The 25,817-nt window shown below is 42.4% G+C and overlaps 2 protein-coding genes across 7 annotated transcripts in view; one reads left to right on the top strand and one right to left on the bottom strand.

The window, feature by feature from the left end:
• The first annotated feature begins 863 nt into the window (after nucleotides 1-863).
• The window catches only part of RSPO3 (R-spondin 3), a 59,445-nt gene continuing 34,491 nt past the window's right edge, over nucleotides 864-25,817 (top strand). For 2 of the 5 annotated variants that reach the window (XM_085541714.1, XM_085541712.1), the window contains exon 1: nucleotides 864-1,256. Coding sequence is in view for 2 of the 5 variants with exons in the window: in XM_085541711.1 (XP_085397837.1) it covers nucleotides 1,365-1,461 (97 nt within the window). In the remaining 3 variants the exon portion in view is untranslated. Of the gene's footprint in view, nucleotides 1,744-25,817 lie in introns of all 5 variants that reach the window. The other 3 variants (XM_085541711.1, XM_015858577.3, XM_085541713.1) reach the window with 2 other exon arrangements.
• Nucleotides 13,280-25,817, bottom strand: part of ECHDC1 (ethylmalonyl-CoA decarboxylase 1) — a 115,085-nt gene continuing 102,547 nt past the window's right edge. For both annotated transcript variants that reach the window (XM_085541705.1, XM_085541708.1), the window contains one exon: nucleotides 13,280-13,678. In XM_085541705.1, coding sequence (XP_085397831.1) covers nucleotides 13,621-13,678 — 58 coding nt within the window. In that variant the 3' untranslated portion in view covers nucleotides 13,280-13,620. The remainder of the gene's footprint in view (nucleotides 13,679-25,817) is intronic.

Below are 25,817 nucleotides of genomic sequence, written 5' to 3'. Positions count from 1 at the left end.
AGCCTCACGCCCCACTTTGCAACCTTCCCCCTTCTTCCAAACCAGCGGTCCTCGCCGCAGAGAGGAAACGCGATACCCCTCTGTCCAACAGCGCTTGTGCCCCCGCTGCGCTCTCTAACGGGATCCCGGCGGCGGCTGCGGGCGCCCCGGGGCACGGCGGCTCAGCCCAACCCCGCGCCCCCACAGCCGGCCTCGGCGGGACCGCTGCTCTGCTGTGCCCTGTGTCCTGCCGGAGGGGCTGTCCCGGACTGCCCCGTTCAGCGGCAGAAGGCAGAGGAGCATCTAGGCAGAAGCCCTCACCCCGGTCAGGCTGTAGACCCCACTGCCGCCTCCCCATCCATTTCAATTTAGAGCAGGGATGCGGGATGCCAAAGGGGTGCCGTACTGAGCCCTCCACACTACAAAACGGCACTGCGCATCACCCGGTCCCAGTCAGGCGGGCAATTCGGAGGGCACGGGATCCTGGGAAGGCCGACGGCGAAGGGGAGGCGAGAGGAGCCCGGTCCCGGCCCGCCCCGCTGCGGGAGCCAGTGCGACTGCGGGCTCCGCGCCCCCCGCCCGGCCCCGCCGCCGGAGGAGGACCCCCCGAGGGAGCTCCCCACGCCGTGCCGGGCGCCGCGGGCTCCCTTCGTCCCGCCTCGTCCCGCCCCGCCCCGGGGCCGCTCCCCCGGGGCCCCGCTCCGGAGCGGCTGCCGCACGCGGCCCGGCGGGGGCTGCCCGTCGGCGGGCGGGGGGGGGCCCGGCCCACCTGCGCCCGGCGGTTGCTCCGGAGCGGCGGCGGCGGGGCTGGGTCCTCCTCCTGCCCCCCCGGCGCTCCCGCCCTCGCACACTCCTCTCGCACCGCCGTCGGCCCGCCCGGCCTTGTCGGCACCTCGCCCGCCCGCCGCACGCACGGCCGCTCTGCCGCACGCCCACCGGCACCCCCCCACCATGCTGCCGGCATGGACCCCGGCGGCGGCTGCACGGCTCCTCTCGGCTGCTGAGTGCCCTCTGAGGTCCGCCGCAGGTAGCAGCGGGGCGGGAGGCGCTGAAGTGGTATAGGAAGAGCAGAGGGGCGAGGAAAATTAATAAATAAATAAAAGAGGAGGGAAAAAAAAGAAAAAAAAAAGAAAAAAGAAAAAAAAAAGAAAACTGAAAGAAAAGGGGGGAGAAAAAAACGCAAAAAGCAAAAAGAAAAAAAAAATAAAAAAGAAAGAAAGAAGGAGAAAAATAAAGGCCACCAGCTCAGCCAAGCCTGGCTTTGGACATCGGCGCAGGTATCTGTGCTGCTGTGCTCATCCTGCGCCGCCTCGGGTTTTTTTTTCGAAAGGAAAGGAAAAAAAGAAACGAACGGAAAGGAGAAGTGGAACTCTCAAAGGGTTACTATGCAATTGCGACTGATTTCTTGGTTTTTTATCGCTTTGAACTTTATGGAATACATTGGCAGCCAACACGCCTCCAGGGTACGGCGACAGGGAAGAAGTAAGTGCGACGGGCTTTCTGCTTTGCTGTCCCCGCTCCCCGCTCCGTGCCGCCCACCTGCCCGGGAGCTGCCGCGGTGCTCCCGAGCCCCGCGCCGAGGGGACCTGCGCGCTCTCCTCGGAGTTCGGAGGCAGGGAGCGAGGTTCGGTACTTTCCTCTTTTCTCTGTCTCCTCACCGGGATGAGCAGCACCGGCTCCGGGATGAGCTGCGGGTTATCCTCTCCGTCTGCTAAAGGGGAACCTTGTTTTCTTAGCGCTTCCTAAAGAGAGAATACGGTGCAGGTAACTTTTTAACGCGGTGTCCCGAGAGCCTTCGTTCTCACTCGATCACATTGCGGTGAACGGGGGAGGCCAGGGGGCAGCGCCGGGAGCCGCCGGGACGGATCGCCGCCTCACAGCGAGCGGAGTCCCCCGCGGTGTGGCCGTCCTGGCAGCCCCCGGGGCAGCAGCGCTGCCTCTCTCTCCGGGTTATTCCAATGTGGGCTGAATGCAGCATTCCCTCTCGACCCGGCCGCCCCGATGCGCGCCGCAGGCAACTGGGAGGGAGCCGGGCTGCGGGAGCAGCCCACGAGATGCATGGCAGCTCCCGGAGGTGGGGGATTAGGGAGACTGCTCCGGGACGGAGCTGAAGCGAACGGAGCGAAGCCCCGGCACGGTTTGCCCCACGCAGGGCTCCGAGCTCCGCTGCGCTGTGTGCCCCCGCCGTGCTCCGCTCCGGCCCCCGAGGGCTGCGGCCGCAGCCGATCTCGCGGTGGAGGCACTTTGGTACGCACCTTCCGCTCTTATGTCCCCTTCCCCTGACAGCTGCGGACGGCGGGGAAATGCCATAAAGCGCGGTAGGCTGCGTTTAATCAGCAAGAAATACATCGAATTACTTCCTCAGGGAGAGGACGCGGGGGCTGATATTATTTTTTGCTCCCCTCCCCACCTCGGTATGAGTAGCGCTTGAAAGGCTCTTTTGTCCGCTCTGCACACAGGGTCCGATTCACCCGGCGTGCCCCGAAGCGAAGCGGGGCCGCAGCACACCTTCCCCGCGGTAGCGCAGCGAGCGAGCCCTCGGGGCTCGGATATTGCCCTTGGCACGGGACGGCTCCGCGGTCTCCCGCGCTAACCGCTTGCTCCCTTAAGCCCTGGCAGCCGCGGCTCCCCAGCTCCAGGGGCTCCGTGACGGAGCTCGGCCGTGGGACACAGCACCCCTAGGGGGGAGGGTGTCTCCCCCCCTTCTTATTTCCCCCCCCCCCCACACACACCCTGTCGTTCCGCGCACAGTTCTCCGCCGTCGGGGCCGAGGAGCGGGGGCAGCCCCGGGAGCATCTTGTGAGAACCGCGCCGTACCGGGTCCTGAGCCGGGCCAGCGGCGACCTCTGCTGTCCTAAGCCGCGGCGGGCAGCCGGAGGCAGGTGCTCGGCACGGCTTGTGCGGTCCTACCTGGGTTTTAGCCCCACTCGTTCAGCTGCGTGATTTTAGGGAGCTAGATCTGGAGTGTTGGCTGCAAAAAAAAAACCCAAACAAAACACCTGGATGGTGCAACGTGGAGAAGGTACCGAGAACTTGCTCAAAGTTTTCTGTTTAAAAGAGTTAAGCTAAAGTCACTGGTGAGCAGTTGATGGAAAGAATTGTAGCTAGAGATGGAAATCTGGCCCTTGGCTTTGTAAGTGAACGGACATAGCCATCAGAATGTATCACTGGGATGTGGTTGAAGTCTGGTTGTGGTCCTCAGGTTGGGATGGCTGTAAAACAAACTGAGGTATCGCAACTGCTTATTGGGTGTGAAGCGAGAATTAGAGCATAAGTGTTTATGGAAGCTCTTATAAAAGAGGCCAGGGATGCTATTTGAGCTGATTATTTCAGCTATAAATATCTGCAGATTTTTGTTAGCGGATGCCGCCGCCTGAAAATGTGACAGTGTGTGGTAGAAGAGACACCTGTCCAATGCATCTATTACATGAAGGCTTTCTCTGGATCTCTGTCTCTTTTTTTGCAGTAAGCCTCCTTTAAACGTAAGTCCCAGACCATTGCTTGGGAAGTGCTTCCAATTTTCCATCCCACCTATGTATTTTAAATAAAGTTCAAACTATTTTAATCGGGCCATGAACCGCTGAGACTCTGTTACTTCACTTTGTTAAATATCCGAGGCTCTCTCCTATGTATCATACCGCCACATTTTAAGAGAAAAGAATAACAAAGCCCAAGCTGACTAATTTGGGACATGTTGCACCAAACTCAGCTTGTGTAAATTGAAATTTCTTTCCTAATTTCTCCCATCAGAAGGGCCTGGTGCTGAGGCATTACTTATTTTGTAGTTATGGACCAAACTCTCATAGAAGTTACAAGTTGGAGTATTTCTTTCTCACTATAAATTGTAAACGTGCTGCTGGTGGAATAGAAGTAGAGGTGGAACTCATCCGAAGACAACAGTGGGGTGCGGACAGGGGGTTGCGTCCATAAATAGATGCGGCAGGCGCGATCAATAAAAGTTCAAAAGCAAACATGCCATGAGCCATATGTGCGTGTTCGTTCTGATAACAGCACTTGAGATTAACAAACTGAGTTGCTTGTTGGGGTCCTACAAAAGAGGTTAATACGCAGCAAGTAGAGACTAGCATACCAACAAGTGGGAAATTCTGCGTATCTGCCAGTGAGGAGTTTTCTCAGAAAAGAAGTGGGATTAAGTCAATAGTTCCAAAGTGTTTTGGCTCTTCAGACCACCGCCGGCCTTCCACGCTCAGCACCGACAGTTGTGCACCTTTCTCATTGACCTTTTAACTGCCGGAAATGGGGCTGTGTTTGATGTGGCTCTGCCAGTGACCTCCAGAGCGTTCGCTGTGACCCCATGGACTGCAAACGAGCCACAGGCTAAATTTGGGAATCACCAGAGTAAGCAAAGTGACAGCAGACAGATAGAAAGTCCTGTGCTCGTATCAGTCCTACATCTGGGAGTACAGCTGTCAGTGTGACTTACGGAGCTGCAGTTTGGGTACAGCGCTGCCATGATGAGTGCTGCTGGTGGCCCATGGTGCCCAGTGTTGGCATTGCTTCCCTCCTTTGTCCCGAGAAAGAAAGGAGAAAATAACATAGTTAAAATAACATTCTGTTTTGGGATCTATTTTTTTTTTTTAGCAGTTCACCATCAATATGCATATTTCTAGCACTTATATGTATGCTTGAGACTGGCATGGCACAGAGGGGTATGCGGTATATTCTACATATAATATAGGTGCTATTACTGATTTTTTTTTAAAGAAATCTTTTAGTATCTGAGTGCAATAACTGAGGGCAGAAGTTAGCCGTGCTATAGCCATCAATGAGTTGAATCTGACCTTGGGCGAGATTAAACTGTTCACTATTAGCTCTCTTTCAGAGTGTTTATGTGCTGCCGATGCACTTCATTTTTGGTGGTGGTTGCATCTTTGAATTGTCAGAGAAAATACTTTGCTGGTGACAAGTGCATCTTTTTTCTTTTTTTCTTTTTTTCTTTTTTTTCCAGTGAAACTATATTTCTCGTTTGTGGATGAGCCCCTATTTGTTTTTAAACACTATGATATTCTTATGACAGTCATTAGAAGCAAAAGCAGCCATAGAACAGTTTCATCGTACTTTCATAAACTGTGAACAGATTTCATAGCAGTGATATCTTTAATAATTAAATAGGGAAAAAGCCCTACCCCTTGCTGAAAGCACTAGAAGAATTATAGGGTAGCTTGCTTGGGTTGTTTTTTTTATAGCTGTGTGTGCGTGTAGACCCGTGCTTGAAGCGTACCAGCTGCTGGTGGAGCAGCGCGTATCCTAAGAGCGTCGGCGTGCGAGAGTAAAGAACTCTACAGGCCGGTTCCCATTTCTCACCATCTGAAATGGTGATAATTTTCATTTATTTTCCTTCCTACTCCTAAAGGCATTTCTTAATCTATTTAAAAGTTCTGCTAAACTGTAAATATATGTAACACCGCCACTTCTTAAAGCCATCAATAGTGTATCAGCAGATATATAAAGAGTCATATTTCTCTTTGCGGACAGAACGAAACATTGCTACTACTAATATGATGACTCTAGAGCTTGAACCTGCCTCCATAGTTTTCAGTGGAGAAAGTTCCGTGAACTTCCCTGAGCTGCAGAGGGCTCATTTTCTGCAGAAAAAATTTTGAGCTTTGAAGGATTCCTGTTACAGAATACTTGCAAAATGTCATTATCCACATCTGTAAGATGCCTACATAGGAAAAAAAAAACAATTATGCCCTGTACCTTTCACAACTCTGACATATAGTCTGCTTGGGAAGCAACCTCTTTCTTAAGCACATGGAAATGACAGCTGTTTTACTACTTTCACTTATTGAGCCAACTGAAGCTAGAGCAGCTAATGCTGAGATGAATTTGTTCTTTTGCCTTTGCAAATCTCTGGTACATTCCTTATTGTTACTCAGTTTTTTTGTTTTTAAATTTATTGTTTGGGGTTTTTGATTATTATTATTTTTCTGGATAGAATGCAAATTCTAATAACAGAAATTGAGCTAGGACTTAGAAATGGGATTTAGTCATTATCTGTTGCTTAGCCCATTCCTTTTCCCTTCCAGTTAATAAAACAAGCATGCTGGCTGGACTATGGCTCTTACCCACTAACACTAATAAGCTGCCTATCGCTTCATATTCAGTCATTTATAGGCAGTGACTAATGGGAAAACTCTCCGTTAAAACCATGGGGGTTCCTGAGAACCCTTTTCCCTTAAAATAAATTGTCCCATTTGCCCTTGAAATTAATTTCAAAGTTGCGAAAGTCTGGTGAAAGAGATGTAAAACTAATAAAGAATAATATTTTTGTCTCATTTCTAGTTTTGGATTCTGAACAATTCAAAAATGCTTTGCCAGTTTTCTTACCAAAATAATTCGGAACAAAGCAATGTTATCAGATGAGAAAAGGCAGCTGAAACCATACCCGTTTTTAAACAAAAGTCTGTCTGCTATTACCACAAACAATGCTGCAGTATTTGTTCATGCAAAACATGCTCTGGCCCTCAAAAAAAGATCTACAACTTTTGTTTTTTTTCTTTTCTTTTTTTTTTTTTTTTTTAATAAATAATTGAATAACTGGGCTTCTGACAATGGCAAAACAATGACTTACTGGACACTGTGTCATAATGAAATCCAACAGGATTTATTAGCAATTGCTTTGGCCATATTTTTGTTGTTAGCAATGAAATGAGCAATGCTACTTAAAGAACAAAAAGAACAACTACACTATGGCTATAGAATAGTTGACGAATAAACCTCCTTGTGTTTTGATTTCCAGCTTACGAGCTCTAGATCATGCACTTTAAAATGTTATTATTTACTCGCATCATTAAAAATAGCTCCCATTCAAGAAAAGGAGCTGCAAAACTTATTCACAGACTGATCTGCAGAGGTTGGAGTGGGGGGAACCCTGACCTCTGGCTGGGGTTGCACTGTGCTCCTCGCATTGCGCAGTACTTTTGCTCCCCACAGCAAAGGTATTACAGGGAAGAACTTAACGGGATGCTCATGGTGATACTCTTAAGTGAAAGTAAAACCCCAAACCACAGGTTCTACGTGGAACAATAGTAGCGGCCTGGTACAGACATCATTCTTTCAGGCTTCTTGTTGTGTGTCAGCTTTATGTTCTGACACATTTTGCACTGAAACACGAAAGGTTTGAGATGTGGGATTTCTGATAGTGGATGTTTCCTGCAGGGTAAAGCAGGTTTTGGGGTGCTGTAAGATAAAACAGGAACTCATTGATGGGTGTTGGAATGACAATGATGTATGAATTCTGTGGCTTCCTGTAAAGTGCTAGGGAAGAAACAGCAAGGCTCAGATCAAAGAGTGGGGCACAGATGCCTAAGGTGTGTCTGGGGTAGGATTGCATCTCCTGGGTCCTTTACTTTCAAAGCCCTGCTGAATTGTCACCTCACCCTTGAAGCAGGCAATTCTTGTTTCTACTTGAGATGTCAGCTTGCCCACACTGAGCTTTCAGTTGGCACAGAAGACTTCTGTGCTCTTCTGACATTTTCTCTTAAAGAAACCATAGGTAAAAAAAGGCAATAAACAGATAATACTAAATAATAAAAATAACAAAATGTTTCTTCTGAAGATAACACGGTCTCAATCATCCTGCTGGAGTCTGCTTCTAAACATGGGGATATGGTTGCGCACATACATGCCCCTGTAAGCAGCTTACTAACCCTTTCCTCTTCTGTGCTGCCAGCTGCAGCCAAACTACCTGCAACAACCTGCAAATAGGATTCATTTTATTTGGGCAGATCTACTTGAGCTAGAGGCACATGAGATAACCTCATTTTCCAGATCCAGGTGAATGTTTTTTCTGCTAAGGTTTTGGATATGTTATAGGTAGTAAGGCTGCTCCTTCCTGTGTTTCAAAGAAAAGAGTGAGGCCTTTGCAATGTTAAAGAGCATGTGGGTCTGTAGAGCTGGGTACCAGTGCCAGGGCACCAAACACCATGGATAGCCAAGATGTGAGAAAGTTTCTGGCCCCAGTTAAGAATTCCTTGCTCAGTGTGGTCATTTCTGTTCCCCCCGTTTGGAGCCCCTCTTCAGTGTTACACCGGAAGGTAACTTGGATGCCTCATTCAGAGCTGCTAGCAATACTGACACAAAAGCATCGACAGAGGGTATCGCTGCTCAAAGCAGCATAAATCCCCTTCTGATCACCTGATCATCTGCCCTGCTTCTCTCCAAATAACTCACCAGGGAGCAGCTTCCCTAGTGACAGTGTTTTGGTGGGAAGTTACAGCAGAGGTGGGCTTTTAATGTCTTTCCCTCATTTTTCCTGTGAAGCAAGGAATTATATTCCTTGGAGGAGGGAAAGGGAGAAGATTCTCCTGTGAACTACAAATGCAGGAGCAACCATCTGGTGGAACAAGATTTCCATTGCGTTTCTTGCTAACATTTACAAACAACCACATGAACCAGGGCTACTAAAACCTGACACTTTAATATGTTTACAAAGTTTATGTATGTTATCAGCACATGTAATACTCCCAACAGGATTTATTACAGGTTCTTTTAGCAACAACATTTTTTATTCATAACAGCTCAACTGGTCAGAGAGGAAAACAGCCAGTTTCTTCAGAGCTTGCCTCCCACACACACTTGCCCTGCATTGTTGGATCGCTTATTCATGAAGATTACAAATACCAGTGTCGGCAAAAGTTTCATAACCTTGTTTCCTAGAACGTTCATAATTAATTTTGCTACACTTTTTCTTTGCCACCAAATAAGAGGTTGCTGTTTTTACTTTGCTTTATGTTACACTGCTGAATGAAGGATTATTCCCTCAAAATAGAACGAAGTAGCACCTAGAGATATTTATTTAACATGGGAGTCAGAGGATGTTAAGTGCATGTATTTAGCAAATCTGTGGAGATGGATGAAGATTACAGAAAGTTTTAGTAAAACACAGAATTAGGAATAATCAGCTAAGATAAGACCTTCTTGCACTGGGCATAGCGTCCACACATGTCATAAAGTATAATAGACAGGATTGTAAAAGCAGGAAAGGTAAATAAATTACACAGTTTGGTAATTTGCAAAGGAGTATGTTCAATTTTGTCTAAAATAAGAACATTTGTGGTTTAGTTTTCTGCTTTATGAAGAACTGAACAGTTAGTGAGTTTCAGAGTTGAGTGTGTATTAAAACTGAACTTGGAATTTTGTGTGAGAGCATAGAGTTTTGTAGCTTGTGCTGCATCCTGGACAGGCCCTTTTTTAAGCCCAAGGCCCAGCTTTTAGGGCTAAAACATCTTAAATGTGCTATTTAACATATCCACTGAGGGAAAGCTTCAGCAGTGCAAGAATTTTATCAGTAGGATTCAGGTGTAAGTTAACATCAGCAAGAGGACATCCATGTGACTGCAGAGGTCGCGTATTATTTTCTAAGACCAAAGTTATTCTGAGTAACAGTTAAATATAAAAACAAATCCCCCTGGACAGATCATGGACAAAAATGTTTTCCTTTCTCTGTTGGTATCATTTATTTCTGCCAACAGCCTACAAAATCGATATGATTTGAAAATGCTGATTTTATTCCACAAATGGGTACCACATGCTTTCTTCTGAGTAACTCACTTAGATGTTAATCATGATTTTTAAAAAATCATCTTCTTTCAAATGTATATCTCAGGACAAGTAAGCTGTTACATTCCTATCTATCTCTGAATTAAATATATTTTGAGAAATAATGTAACAAATGGCGAGGTACATTAAAGTTATGTGGTCTCCTGAAGGTCCAGGTGGACCCAATCACTTCACTAACAACATGAAAATTATGGAAGAGATTTCACATAGGCTTTCCTTTGCAATGTATCTATGTGCTGTGGCTGGATGCTTATGAACAGAATTCTTCCCAAGCTTCACAGAGGTTAGGAGCATGGGGTGTGTGTTTTATTCCTGTTTGCTGGGATCTGGATCTCCACAAAAGAAAATGAGAATTGTTCCCATCCAAGATGAGAACAGGCTGCTGTTCACCTCTTTCCGAATTAACACGATTTTCCAGCTAGCAGGAAAGTCCACTTCTTTCTCATTGTAAATTACAGCTGAGTCCAGATAAAATAGAGGAATCAACTGAACTTTCTTCTCTTGCATTTCCCAGCTTCACTGACTATGTAAAAAAGTAGGATACAAACCATTACTACCACTAAAAGACCAGTGAGCATTACAAAAGTCAATCCATAATCCTCTCTGAAACCTTGCATAACTCGTTGAAAAGTCAGTTATTCATTTATGGAACTTCCTGGTTGAGCCTTTCCTCCTGGCTCCCCAACTGCCTGTGGCTACTGTTGTGAGCATCAAAAAGGGCCTTAGTTTTTCATCTGGAGAATACAGGGAACTTGGACACATCACATCCAAAAGAGATCAGCCACAAAAATTGCAGTATCACATATAAGAGAGCTTATTCAGAAGAAGAATCTTCCATCTCATGCTCACTAGCTCCCAGTTCTCTGTTTTATGTATTTTATTTCTTAGAATCACACAGGCCTACAGCTGTCATCACTGAGCTGGAAAAACCCTTAACACAGTGTTTGCCTATGATCTGCTAAAAAGATCTTTTTGACCATGATAATACATAGTATTTGGTTTTTTTTACAGAAATGAAAAAACAAAACAAAACAAAAAAAAAACCAAAACAACCCAGAACAGCAAAAACAACACCCAAACTAACCACATACCTACCAAAAAGCAGGGTGGTGTTTGAAACTGTTTGCAGAATGTTACCAGAATTCATAATTTGGATTGAAACTGTATTTATACATGCTCATACATTTAGCCAACTCTTTTTCCCTTCTCTGGTGTACATTTGTATTTTCACCTACATATGTGCATACAAACTCACATAGACACAAGCAAGAATTAAAGGTCTTGACACATTCTTAAAGTATTTTCACATTGAAATTATTTTAAAATATAAGTGAAAAGGGTCAGCCAACCCAAGCACAAAAGGTGTAGTTTTGAAAACTTGTCTTCTACTCTTTTTGTTGTCTGTTTGGTCACAGAAAACAAAATCATTTAAATCACACACTCAACTAAAACAAAAATAATTGCATTGGAAGCTTGATCTGGTAGCCTCTTTCTGTTTAACCTGGTGTGTGTAAAACTACCCCAGAAATTTAAATGAAGCCCTCCCTCTTTGGTTGTATATAGGCAAAAACTATCTGGCTTTTCATAAGGCATCTATGACCTGGTTGGGAATCTTAGCCAATGAGGAAAAAAACGTTTCTTGAGATGGGCTCTGGACAGTGGTGCTGGAGAAGGGTGGTGCTGGAGAAGGGTCTTTGTGTTCCACATAGCAACCAAGCAGCTCTGCTTCTAATGTTATGTGGAGACGTCCGTGAGTATATGTGTTTGTGCATGTGCTGAGGGAACATCAGGGGGTAGTAATTTTTGTGTCATTTATGAGAGAAATGTGATGATCATAAGGCACTTTGCAGGTTAACGTAGAGTTTTTAGTGAGAGTCTTGGCCTTGTTTTTATTGGGAGTTGGTTTAAGCAGAATAAATATCTCATAAAGATTAAGGGATTGACTCTGTTTCTAGTTGCAACTATTGTCAAGAAGCAAATATATCGAAGAGGACTGCCAACATAAAATTTGCATATTGTCAGACTAAAGCACAAATGTTTATGTAGGCGATTAAGAACCAAAAAACATGTTGGGGGATTTTTGTTCTCACTCAGCAAGGAAAGGAGTAGCAATGTAATCTTCACTTTTCTTCATGAGATGCTGGTAAAGGTCGTAAGGCTACTCCACCCTCTTTTGTCAAAGTGCAGCTGCCATTTGCCATTTAGACGTGTGGGGAGGGATCCTTTTGCTGTTTCATGTGTACTGTATTTTTCACTTTGTCCAGAGCTCATGAGCTTTCTCCTACTTTGTTGTCTTCTCAGCTAAAGTTGTCAAGCTTCCTGCTTCCTTCTCTTTCTATATCTATGAATTTGGTAAATATTTCTCAAAGTAGTGACTGAAGTTATTTGCATAACGAAAACATCCACCATGCCAGGCCAGCATGGAGAGTGGATAGCTAAAAGAGAGGGAACACTCCTAGTGTTTCCATGCCCATGCTCCCTGTTAGTAACTATAAGCAAGTTTCCCCCTCACCATTCCCTTTTGATGTTAAACCACAGTTTATTGCAGCTTGTAATTCTGAGCACAGGGTCTTGAGGAAAAATGGTGAAAAGGAAACAAATGCTACTGAGCCATGGTATGGTGGTATTGATGGTAGCAGTGGATGTCTGAGAAAAAAGAAGAAAGAAAAAAAGTGGTGAATGACTCCTTTGATTTACAAATCTACATTGTAAAAATAAGCTGTGAATGTCTGCGTGAACACAAAGTTGCAAATCCTTGGAGCAATTGTCAAACATGGCCTGGTAGAAAAATAAGAAGTGAAATGGGAAAGTTTGTGTGCTGTAGTGAAATACATAGTCCTGAGAGCTATCAAAAACAAGAGCATGAAAGGTCCTGTTTGGAAAGTGGTGAATGTATTAGCTGACATCAAACATAGCTGGGACTGTTCGATCAAGCACAAGTACCAAAACATTCACCCATTTTGTCTATAGCTCTCCAAGAAGCAGGGCAGGACCCTTTGGAGCCAGCAGAAAAAGTTTACCAATTGCAAAAATATCTGGGGAAAGGGAAAAGGAAGGTCCTCTCCTTAATGTTCTCCATAATGTTTCCCCAAAACGTTGTCAGAGGGTGCTCAGATATAGAATAACTGGTCTCAGTTTATCAGGATTTAGAAAATTCTCCTTCTCAGATGCAGAATGGATTGGCAGTGGAGTCTGACAGGCAAACTGCAATGTGTTGCACTCTATGAGCAATTCCTAGCTTTCGTAATGCCGGATCGTCCTAACTTTCTGTATGCCAAGCCCATTCTTCGACACATTGAATTCCTCAAAGCTCTGCACATCTCTATTCTCTCTTGTGACAGCAGTTGAATAATGTCTACAAATGGAAATATCTCCTCCTCTTGGCTTGCTATAGAACAGTAACCCCCTCCCCCAGTACACTCAGTCTAAGTGAATTTACAGAGTTAGTCTGACAGTTTCTGAAACAGAAAACCTCTGGTTAGTGACAGAACCCAAGCACTGCTCTCTATATGGGCGGGCCAGTGCTTCTTGCTTCTCGTTAAGATGGACTCCCTATGATGACATGGGAATGGAAGAGATACCACACCCCATCCAGCCGTCGGCCTCTTGCTGAGACAGCTATCATGTCTGCCAGCTCTTCTTGAAGGTTTTACAAGATGGACAGTTTCAAACAAACATCAGATGAAAGCAATTTTGAGTCTAAACCAAGTGCAGCCAGGTTTGCATCGGTGATTTATTGGTGAAAGTCATAATCTCCTATTACCTACTTCATAAGCCATTCAGTTCTTTTGGCTTCCAGCCATTTTTAGGGCCTGATTCTGCTCTTATTGAAGTTAATGGGAGGTTTTATCACTGATTTCAATAGGAGGCCTTTAACTTTCCAGTATTCCGTCCACAGAGGCTTGAAGTGCTTCCAGATTTCCATCACAGTCTGCGGTTCTTCTCTTTAAGTAAACTGGAAATTAACAGATTGCCTGGGCCCACACCTTTGGATAAAGGAGAGCTATAGATCTGATTCAGCTTTCACTCACACACCAGTTTCATACCTCAGTAGAGTTACTCCTGATTTATACTGGCAGGAGAGCGAGGTCCAATGTTCCTTATGCCTGGGTCACTGCCAGCAGAACACAGAGAGAATTCAAGTCACTTGTTATCCCTTTCCCTGCACCTCTCAATCACAGCATATGCATACATATATATATATATATATATATGTGGATATATTAGAATCATCTGGACTCTTTTAAGTTATTCACCATCGAAACTGACTTCAAATTCAAATTTTAAAGTTGAAATAACAAAGAAGGAAAAAAGAGCCAGAAGGGAGCCAGCTGCAAGGGTACTCACAATTTTCATCAGTCTACAGGACACTCCTAATAACATATTTTACTACTTTGTAGTGAACTTTCTTTGCTTCTGCCATAAATATATTCCCTGTGCTGTAAATGAATAGCTTGCAAGCTCAGTAAAGTTAATATAAAAGAATAAATCTTAACTACCTAATGTCAGGTCAGAAATATAAATCTTATCTAATATGCCAGGTCAGAAGGAAAGAATACTTTTAGCTGAAAATAGCAAATACTTTCCAGTGCAGAGTAGGAACTTATTTTTCTCTTTAAATAAAAAAAAAAAAATAAATGCTGCCCCTAATAAGATGAGTTGAACAGTCTCTTTTTAGAATCTCCACAAGAAAAATAAACACACAGAGCAGAGTTAATTTATAAAATGCTCCAAAGTTTATTTTGGCAGAACAGTTTTAGGCAGTGAGATTTCTCTCCCTCTCGCACTTGCATTCATACACACACACACATTCTCATACACACACACACACGTCTCAAAATCAGGGCAGGGCCTTACAATGGCAAATACTACAGAAAACTATTATATCTGGACAAAATCACAGATCCTTATGTAGGCTAAGCTCTGGTTTTAAAATCAATGTTTTGTTGTTTTTTTTTTTTTCCAAAATAAGACAACAACCCTCTGAGCTGTTCTGTGACCTGCTGTGTGACAGTGAGAGATAAAAAGCTGCACAAGTGCCTCTTGCCTCAGGTTCCCCGCCACCAGTGGCATGGCAGTGGAGGAGCTGACATCCCCTCCTGCTGGCAGGGCCCCATGCACTGAGCACTTGTCTGGCACATGGGTCCTTCCCTGCTGCCACATACTCTCCCTGCTGCCCAGTACTCTTGCTCCTCCTTCACACCTCCTTCACATGAACAGCTGTGGTTCTTGATGCCTGTGCGTGCCTCCCACACTGGGGTGCTTGGTGTCACCATGTTATAGAAGGCAGATCCTGACTGCTAAAACCCCACAGAAGAATGCAACGAGTGGGTTTCTTTTCTCTTTCCTTTCTGGCTTCTGGGAAGATGCCAGTAATTTCCAGCATTTGGTCTGACAACTCTTCTACTGTAAATATTTAGAAGAATCTGTTAGAGATTAAACAAAGTGTAAGTAACTGCTCCTAATTGATAGCTCTTATTATTGTTTGCAGCAATAGGCGCTTTACAAACTCATGTGAACATCCTTACCTCTGGGTTACTTGTAGGCAAGGACAAGATAGAAGGCAGCAGGCAGAACACAGTGTAATTTGAGCGTCAGTGTGTTATCATTATAAATAATCAGTGCAGAGACAGCATTCTGTAATGTGTGCACCCTGCTCACAAATCTTTAGGACAGCAATGGGCAGAGTATACTAAGGAAGTGTCCTAACTGATGTATTTTAACTGATCTGTATCAGGCTGAAAAAGTACTCAAAGTCCTAGTTTGGACTTTTTTGCCTTTCTGTTTTCTGCCCCCTCAAAACAAACAAAAATACACAACAAAACATCCCTCCCCTCCACTAACAAAACTACACAACTCCAAATCCTCTCCCAAGCCAACTTTCATCAAGAACAGTCTTTGCACTATTATCACATGGTAAAGGGGAAAAAGTGAGCAGTGCTCTGGCAGAGTATGTAACTTTCATTATATACTAAAATTCTTCTCATTGTACAATGTCTGAAGTATTCGCTGTGCAGTGTGATACTGGGAGCAGTTTGTGGGCTGATAATAAGATTCTTAACAAGTAATGCTGACACAAACCACTTTCCAGTGGACTCAGACTTGAGAATTTAAAGGTCCACATTTACAGCTTTCTGAGATGAATGAAGATGCATAGGTGCACCTATAGTCTAGCCAATTTTCTTTTTTTGCTCAAAATATACACGATATGCTTAGAACACGGTGAAGAGCAGGAATATTTCTATGACGTGTATAGCACTGCAAGGTTTTGTGTTCCAAGAAAGGTTGGTGTTACTGTTATTTGTTTTCCTCATTTTAATTATATTCTATATATACAAATATATTAGCAGTTTGCAGTGAAAAGTGTGTGCTGGTTCCAAGACAGAAGGGACAAAAATGGCGTCATGGTTTTATGATTTTTGGTTATTGGTATTCCACATCATAACATCATGTAGTGCATTGGGAGCTAAAGCGTCAGTGCTCCAGTTCCAGGCACCTGTCTGGAAGAGAAGAACTACATTCCTCAGAAGACTGTTCACTGTTCTGGTATCATTCCTTCTGAGGGGGAACACATATAAGGCTTCGGTAGGTCACCTGACATCCCTCTGTTTGATCATCAGTCTCTCTTGCTGCTGCTTGACCCCCACTACATGCCACTAGTATAAGGCCTTCAGCTTTTTCTAACACTCTCTTTCATTATATTTGATTTATTAGCTTCAATTCTAATTATATTGTATTATAGTGTGTTATCTTGCATTCCAATACCATATTTAGTAAATTAGTTTGTTTCTTCTCAGACCGTTGCCACTGTTTTTAGTTATCTTGGGGTCCCCTGCTTCCTCTTTCTGGAGGCGCAGATTCGTGAATCCCTCCACCCCACTAGTCACAGAACCAGGCCAAACCAGCCTGCAAACCATCAACAAATGGATTACAGAATTTGACTCCAGTTTACTCCTTCTTGGGTCCTGCAAGAAAAAAGGCCTGTAGCTCATCCAGGACACTTGTGATGCTTTCCTAGGGTGGTAATATCTGATACTCAGAAATATCTGGCATCACATATAGCCCTCTTGGCATTATATATAATTTTTGAAGTTGGCAGCCTCCTTTCAGTTTTCCGTTTCTCTATCTTAAAGAAAATGTCTAGACATTCTCTGGGAGTTGTTTGTGTTATTCATCATTTCATCTTAAGTTTCATAGTTACATCTCAATTTTCAGACTTTAGTCATCATCTTTAGTATGAAAGTTTAGAACTTTACTGAAGAGGTAATTAAAATTGTGCTGGGTAACTGGGAGAGTTAGGTGAAAGCTGCTGAGCAAGACCATGCTGGCTCTTTGAATGTCCCCATCACTTATTGCTGTGGCTTATGGAGTCACAGGTTTCAAGATCACAGCAGAGAAGAAGGGTGAAACTTGTTAAAGATGTATTCTGCAGGTTGCCTAGAGAGTGAAAAGGAGAAGGTACAATGCTTGTGTTGACCTGAAGTAAGGCTCCCCAAGTTGAACATAAAGGGATGCATCAAAATAAGCAATTGACATCCTTCTCGCAGGTTCAGATATTGAACTGGTGTCTAGACAGATGAAGGTGATGTTTGCTCCAGCTTTTCCTCTGCACAGTTGACTAGTACCCAGAACAAATTAAACACTGTGTTGTTTGTTTATGTTCTCAAGCATAAGAATCACTTGAAGCACGGGTGGAAATGAGCTTGACTCTAGTGGATGCAGAGCATTTTTCCAAGTGTTGCTGAGGCAAGGCCATCTCTGACATTTGGCTGAAGTCAGTAGACATCTCAGAGAATGATTGCTGTAGAGTAGGTCTTGAATGGAGCTCTTGCCTTTTGTTATCACTGGACATCATTCATGTTCAAAAGCAGCAGACAAAAAGCCATATTTGGTACTTGGTCTATCTGGTCTTGTGTATAGGGTTTCAGGTGCTGACATTTCCCTCCCTAAAGCTATTAGGAGGACAGAACAAGTGTATTGTTTAGAGTTTCTTGACAGTGGCAAGGATGATGAATGTCAGGTAGCAGGTATGGGGAAACAACTATATGTGTGCATATGGAGCTTCAGGTTATTAGGCAGAATCAAAGCTTATGCTCTGGATAAGCTCTGGAATGGCAGACTAGACAGTCTCTTCAAGGAAGAGGTACACGGGTGAGGAGCATTTCTAAGCTAGTGGGCTTGGATAGCTGAAAGCAAATAGAGTTATTCTACACTGAACTCCTCTAAGCAAGCATGGATCTGAAATTGGGGCCAATTTTTGAATTTCTGTCTGGAGAAATAGATTATTTTCTGACATATGTTGATATTGTAGAATCAAGATGGTCCAGAATCTTTTTTACAATTACAGACAGCAAGATTTTTAATAGCGTAGTCAGATTAATTTAAGAGTTGAGCTTAGTAACACAAACATCTTCACTAGTGCCAGCAGTTCTGTTAACATTCTCCTTATAATAATAGCATTAAGAAGCAGCAGTAAGAATGCACCTTTCAAAACCCATACAAATATCAGATCATTTTTCAAATTTATCCTCTTGAAAGTTTTTAAGTGGATCGTTGCCATCAGTTTATGAAAAGCATAAAAGAGTCAGAGAAAGTATTTTCTAAGTTTGGTCAACAGTAATGATCTCATTTTAAGACACATGGAGCACTTAGAATTCTCGCTGAAGTCCAGAAGGTCATCCCTCTTTTGTTTGTTTTGGTTATCAAGGAACAAATCTCCCATTGGATAATTTGGCAGGTCTTTGTTGATGTTTATGTTTGACCCAAATAAATAAAGAATTTGATCAATTCCTTTGGCTGCAGGAACTGAAAGCATAAATGCCAACAACCAAGCTAATCATTGGACATAAAATGGCAGTTCTTGCACAATTTCATCCCTAGGTAGAGGTTTAAGATAATTCAGATGGAGTGAGGCCTAGAAATGTCTGTTGCTACCAGTTACTACAAAGCCTGGTGCCCAGGCTTAGGGGACCTTCTACTCTCCATCTGCAGAAGTGCTAAACCCAACAAGACCCAGAAGGACTCTTGAGGAGTCAGGAATGCTGAGTACCTACAAGAAGGGAAAGTGAATCCCTATATGGGTCCCTAAGTGCAGGCACTTTGATTTTCAAAATTGGGTAGAAACTTTACAGAAATGGTAAAAAGCAGTTGAAAGATAGCTGAACCCACAGAACGAGTTGTTTCTATTATGAAGAATGCTTCAATGTTATCCTTGAATGTTCAAGAGCAGAAGACATTTTAATTCTCCATCACTTCAGGGGAAATGCTGGTATTTCATCTCCCTTTTGATTGTGATGTGGAGGGCTGTTCCTGCTTACATTACAATGTTATGACCATGATGAAAGCGAATCTCAAAATTTGCTCCATGTTACCACATGGTTGGTCACATATGCAAAATGAGTGTGAAACGAGTGACTGAGAATAGGAGGGCATTACAGACACTTAACCCAAATGTGATTGTCTACTCTGCAACCAGTAAGAGTTGAGGTGTCCAGCTTTATATTTCCAGAACAGGAGCCTAGTTTGCTGGGGATGAAAAATAAGTGCAAAAAGAGAGACTATACTAGTAAAGTTCATTTTTCTTTCTTTTTTTTTTCTCCTAAGAGCCATGCTCACTGAGTGGACATGCTGTTTGAGGCAACAGTTTCTCTGAGTTGTATATAAGACAGCACCTTAAACACATCTCAGAGATACTAGTTTGAAGAAGCCAAGTAAAATGCATGCTGTTGTTCAGACAAGACAGGAGCAGTGAATAACTTGCCTTGTTATTCCTTCTGCTTTTTGAACAAGGAGGAGTATTCCATCATTTCATTCCATTTACACTTGAAACAACATTCCATTTTTATATCCCCTTTAAAATACTAATTTATCAGTGCTTTCTTAAATTTCTCAGATACAAAGAATAAACAAACTGAGGAAGAGACCATACTGTTGGAGAACTTTAAACAAATGTTTAGGTTTTAAAAAAATGAAAAGGTACTGTTAATTTTCTTTTGTTTTCTCAGTAATTTCATATGAATGTTAAACTACATTAGACAAGTGGCTAAGATTATGTGAAATTAAAAGGATACTTTCTTGATTTCTTCCCTTTTCTGTCCTGCACAAATACATTGTGGTAAAATCAACAAGTCTCCTACCATCTGTTTGCTTACACTGATGCTTCATCCAGCAGATATGCTACATTGAAACCTTATGAGACATAAAAATCCAATTTTGTTCATAAGGCAACAATGTGGAGTTTGTTTTAAGGAAACTGAAGTTTATTTTATTTCTGAAAACTCCTGTGAAGCAAGTAGTTCTCAAATCACAAAGAAAATATTGGATCATCACTCTATATTAAAAATATGGCATTTTTATTTGCTTTCATCCACAATTATTTCACTCTTTTTTTTCTATGTCATCAAAAGCAGATTGATGAGCATTATATAACTCACTACAAGTAAGAAAATGATGATATTACTGATATTATCTGAAGACAAAATGCTAACACACTGCTGAGCCGTCAGAGCGTGTAGCCCCAAGCCAGGTCTCTGACTGCCCAAGGGTGCTCCTCAGATGGGCAGAATTACACACCTGAGAGCACCACCATGATTCTGTCACTTGCACAGTCTGCAGTGCCTTGCAGACTGTGTTACGTGAGAGATGCTGGGGGTTTTAGTATTAGCGGGCTTGCTGGGATAGAGTAACATGACCGCCTGCCTAGCACTAGCACTAGGACTTGGTCAATGGTTCCTTTCTCAGGCAAAATAAATTATGGTTGAGCTGCAGCATACTTTCAGAAAGATGTCTGGCCTCTTATTTGAAGCACACATGTGATCGAGATCATATGGCCTCCCCTGAGGCCTCTGCAGTTATTAACTATGAAGGCGTTCTGAACTTGGCTTGGATGTGATCAAGACTCACTGATTCCTATTTCCAACCACTGATCTGCTGTATCTTACTAACAATAGCAAATGGTTTTTATAGCATCAGATATTTTAGACGCAGCTCCTAATTACAGACTGACTGTTTTTTTCACCTAGAGAAAGATGTGCTGTTTGAGAGTTCGCTTCAGGTGAGGCTGGTTTTGTAGAAAACACTCCACTAATTTAGATACAGATTTTATTGTACATTTTTATGTCTAAAGCAAGGCCTGACTGAAGCTCTAATGTATCTGTTCTCATGCCTGTTTTATGCCAGTATAATTCTTTTGGTATTAAACTTTCAGAGAGCTGTTCCTTGCTTTAAAAGTCATAGTAGAAGAAAGAATTTGAGGATTGGGTTTACCAAAGCATTTTTTTTTTGTGTTGTGACCAAACAACTGTGTTTGCGATGTAAGTGAATACCAGCTGTGGGCTGAAAGCAGATATCCCAGTGCAAACTCTACCCTGCCTCCAGCAGCTCTCAGACATTATGTACCATCAAATACTTCAAAGCTTAAAGATCTTCAGAGGAGGAAACCAGCAGTTCACTAGCTCTTCTGAATGCCTGGTACTGAACTCTTCCTTCATCCTGGGCATTGGGATGGCCACATTTCTTCCATGTAGTATAAGACAGAATAAGGCCAACAGCAACCATTTTGGATTTTGCTAAGAACCCAGCAGCTCTACAGGTTTCCTGAATTTATCAGCTATAAATGATTAGTTCTCAGACAGGCCGTGTATTCCTTTTCCAAACATGTGCCATTGAAGAGTTGCTTCAGTGAAGGAAAGGAAAGGTAACATCATCCCTAAATGTTCTCACATGGTGGAGCTGGATGTTATCCTCTTGCCTTGAAGACCTCAGGATAAAAAATCGTACAGACTTAGACATTTTTGAAGCAATATTGCTACTGCTACTGTTGAGATTATATTATGTTCCCAGGGCTTTTTAAGGGTGTTTGTAATCACAACATGTTTTGTGATAATTATATTTTTCTCTCATTTTCACATCAGAGAATAACACTGTAATCATTTTCCCCAACATTTAGCCTTATTTTCCCTTGGTTTCCCATCAAACACCTCTTTCCAGTTTTCTGTGAGAATACCTTTGTCGTACTTTCATGTTTCCATATGGAGTGTTACATATGATGTTGGTATGGAAAGTAATACAGAGTAAACGGTGGATTCAAGCTGAAAAGGATACTTAAGAGATTAAGGAACAGGATTTCAGTCTCTCTTTCCAGAACACCAGTTTGATTCTCATTGAAATTGAAAAAAACTGATTTTATTCGTACCAGAATATAGTTTAGGAGTTTCTTGATAAAATCAATAGGCAATTTCAAATTTGAAAAGCTTTATGTTTAAAAAGCACCGAAATTATATTCTTTATTGAGCCTTCTGCAGCAAAGAAACAGAGCCGCTAACTCTAAACACCGGAGGAATCTGACTCCCACATATTATGACAGTGATTTGAAAAGCAAAAATGATAATTTTAAAGAGTTAATAAATTAAAATAATACCAAATTCTTCTCATAAGCATTTTGAGTTCACATAGCTTTTCTCTGTAAAATAAGGAAGGAGATTTTGTAAAAAAAAGAAAAAGAGTCTTCTAAAGAAGGGAAAAAAGTAATGCTTTTGTTCCTCTGAAGCACATTGAAAACATAACCCTGTTGCAAACATTTGAAGCTTTTTGTTTTTTACTATGAAATGTAAAAATACTGAAAAAAAAAAGAGAAAAAAAAAAGAAAAACGATTTAGTCTTCTAATTATTTAAGGGATAAGAAGTTCAAGATATTATTTTCAGTGTTTGGGTTAGTGTGTTAAGAATCATGCTCTTGTCTACTTCAGGGAGATATGCACTGGCTACAAGCATAAGAGCCTCTATTCAAGGATGTCCTTAATTTTAATCAGGTATTTAAGTCTAATAGAAGTCAAGGGGTCTTTGTCACATATGTGAAGGTAACCATATGCTGATGTGCTTTTTGGAATGAGGTGGAATTTAAGCATGGACTTACATGGTAATTGTTTGGATTTTCGTGCATTTGGGTCTGGATAAGCAGAAAGTAGCATCGAATGGATCAACAAACATTAAACGTTGTTAACTTGGTGCTCAGTATATAGAAGAAAGAGGGCCTTTTATTTCCCTGAAATTTCTGACCTTTTTTGTTATTTTTCTTCTCCCTGTTGCTCTTTCCTCACCAACCACAGTTCTAGTTTGCTGTGGACAATTCCCAAGGGGAACATTCCTTGCTAGAGTAACTTAACCAGCTCTTTTCCTCAGTTTACAGCAAGTACAGCACCCCTTACAGAATGCAAAGCAGACTGTTTGGCCACAAGCCACCACTAATAGCATGTTTTCCAATAATCTAATCTCTTCAGTCACAGAACAGAAATCAAAAAGTTAAAAGAACTGACTTCCCAACTCTCCTCAATCTGCCTTTGAAATCTGTACTTAGAAATGTCATATGATTGACTAGAATAAATGGTTACCACACTTGCACCCATGACTCAGTAGTTGTTTTTGTAACAATCTGATGTATATGAGAGAATCCCATATAAAGCAAGGCTTAACACAGTGCCAAGAACAGTTACACGTGAAAGCTTGCATGTGCAAAGTAAGAAGCCAGAAATTTCAGCCAAACTTGAGAACATATTGTAAACATCCATGAATTAAACACCTCGACACTCCTAAGAGATAGGTATCATTTCTCCTTTGCAGCTGAAGAAACTGAAGCCTGTAGTTGACAGGGCCAAAACTTTTATGTTTGGCTCTAGGAGTGAAGCAACTAATCTTTGATTGGTCTACTACATAAACAGCTGCATTTTCAGACAGCCGACCATTTGCATCTTCCACTGGCATGCTGAAGTTCAGGTCATGTATTTGGGAATGATACAGGGGATTAATTATCTCACTTGAGGCCCTAGATTTGAAAATGTTGATGTCATTACTTTCAACTTTACAATGCTAGAAGATAGAAAGTATTTCTGAAAGGAGCTGTATGCTAGTGACTTTATCAGCCCTGAAACTGCTAGGTTTCTCCAAAAAGTACAGAACTGTGGTGTTGTTAGAGGGTCTTCAGAAACAGCAAATACAAAGCAACTAGATGTTGAAAGTTTACCTACTGCTTTTATTTTCTTCCACCACATTTGCTTTATTTTTTTCTGTACTGGAATGTATGTATGTTTGCTTTGGCACTGGGACCTCATATAGGTGCAATAAATTTTCTCCACTTTCTCAAATGATTAAGATCTCTGTTGGTCTACAGAATACAGGTTGATAAGTTGGTCCATCGCACTGCCCTATGACATCACTCCTATGCAGTTTCACTTGAATTCGGTCACTAGCAGTGTGTGCTTATATGGAGCTGATATCTCATTTTGACAGCAAACTGCTTGACTTGCTTCATGCCACTCCATGAAATCACGGAGTTGGTTAAGACGGATGTTTTCATACTAGGGCACAGTTCAACCTTTTCTTTTACTTCTTTCTTTTTGGCACCCACATGTGTCATTTTTTATCACAATTTCGCTGCAGCAGCCCAGCATTTGGAGTGGTGTTGTTGCGGTCATTTCATATCCGAGGCCTGTCTCATGGCAGCCCGACATGATGCCGCAAGCCACTAGCCACTAGTGATGCTGCCAAACATTCATCGTATTGGATGCTTTAAAAATAACTGCTGTGATTTCATGTTTTTCTAATATCTGGAGGATGTTTGGTTTTCACTGAAGCCTAACTAATTGTTGGTATAACTTATATTGCACAGTTCTATTTGCAGCAATGGTTTCTATTTCTATCATTTATTCTGCATCATCTTAATTATTTTAGAGTGTGACAAGACAGAACAGTCCTTTCTTGTTCATTACTGTAGCTATTAGAAAAATGTTCTTCAACAGAGCACTGCTGCAAAGTGCCAAGAATATTTTGCAAGCTGGCTAAGGCATCTGACACCTGAAAAAGCAGCCATTTCAGCACACGGATCATTTAATTATGGAGCACGTTGGGTAGGAAGAGCTGCTTCACTAATTTGTTCTTACCTGTGCTGTGTAAGGTTAGCATGTACCCTCTGGACACTGCTGTGATTCAGCCTGAATTATGTGACGCATATGAGTGCTATCGGTGAAATACTTTAACAAAACTGTATTTTAAAGACCACTGGCTCAACTGTACGTAAAACGTGTTGGAGAGTACATTTGTTGTTCATCAGCAGTATTAAAAAGTGCACCAGTGTAATTAAATATATTAATATAAAACTTTATAATTCTTTAAAATACTTAATAAAAATTGTAACAGTGACCCTAAGCTTTCTAGATGTTTAATCATAGGGTTTATATTTTATATATATATATATATATTTATATAGGTTTATTTTGTTTTTCTTGACCTTTGTCAATAGTTGTCCTACGTTTAATTATTTTTTCTTCAGGATTTCTTTTTTCTTTTAAATTTACCTTATGTTTTACAATTCTATATCATACTTAAGTTATTATAGCTATTTCAAATTCGGAATTATTTTTTCATCTTGACTGTTTCATTTTGATTTCTTTCATGAAATATGAAGCCCCTAAAAAGGTAAACTGAAATTCAAAAATCCTTGTGGAACAGCTTTTCCAGCCTTTGGTCCATAGGGGCAGACATTTGAGCAAGAAGTGCACGGCATTTGGCCAGCTGGGCCAAACTCCCAGTGCTGGCCATCCTCTCCAGGCTGTACTCACCCAGCAGGAGCCTCCAGCATGGGCAGCCTGGTGCCTTGGCCTCTGCTAGTCTCTTGCCACCATAGCATCCATCAAGATTGCTGTGAGGGAAGGCAATGGCTGATTGACTTGTTGTCCTGAGGTCATGATGGGCCTGTGCCTGCCCTGTGCCAGGGCAGGCTGCTGCTGCCACCAGTGACTGCTGCCATTTGCCTTTTCAGTTTTTGAGTGCAGTCTCTGCATAAGCTTTTGATTAAGTTTGATGTGTCATCATTTTATTGTTATTTGGTTTTAGGATGAAGAACATACTTCCGCAGATGTTACATTTAAATAATAAAAAGAACAGTTTAGATTCATTTTCTCTTGTGCTCAGCTGAGCAGATTGTTATGCAAAGACTTGAGAAGTCGTGGGGCAGGATCTGACAAATGCATTGTGACCCTGCTTAGAAATTAAACTGGTGATAGCCCTGCTTTCATCACCAGAGCCCCAATAATTCAGCTGAAATACTTCCCAGCATGGCTGTAGCTTGATGGTGGGCTGCCTGCTCTATGTTGATGCAGTGATGGTAGATGCCTTACAGTTTTAAGGGAGAGAGAGATGGTTGGTGTGGGTGCAAAATTACTTTCATTTGGGCCAGTGTGTGAGGCAGCAAAGCTGGTAGG

The sequence above is a fragment of the Coturnix japonica genome, chromosome 3, assembly GCF_054131305.1.
Source record: "Coturnix japonica strain WE chromosome 3, WE-NBRP24, whole genome shotgun sequence".
Taxonomy (NCBI): Eukaryota; Metazoa; Chordata; class Aves; order Galliformes; family Phasianidae; genus Coturnix; species Coturnix japonica.
The sequence above is the reverse complement of the archived record's forward strand: the minus strand, read 5'-3'. Positions and strand labels throughout refer to the sequence as shown.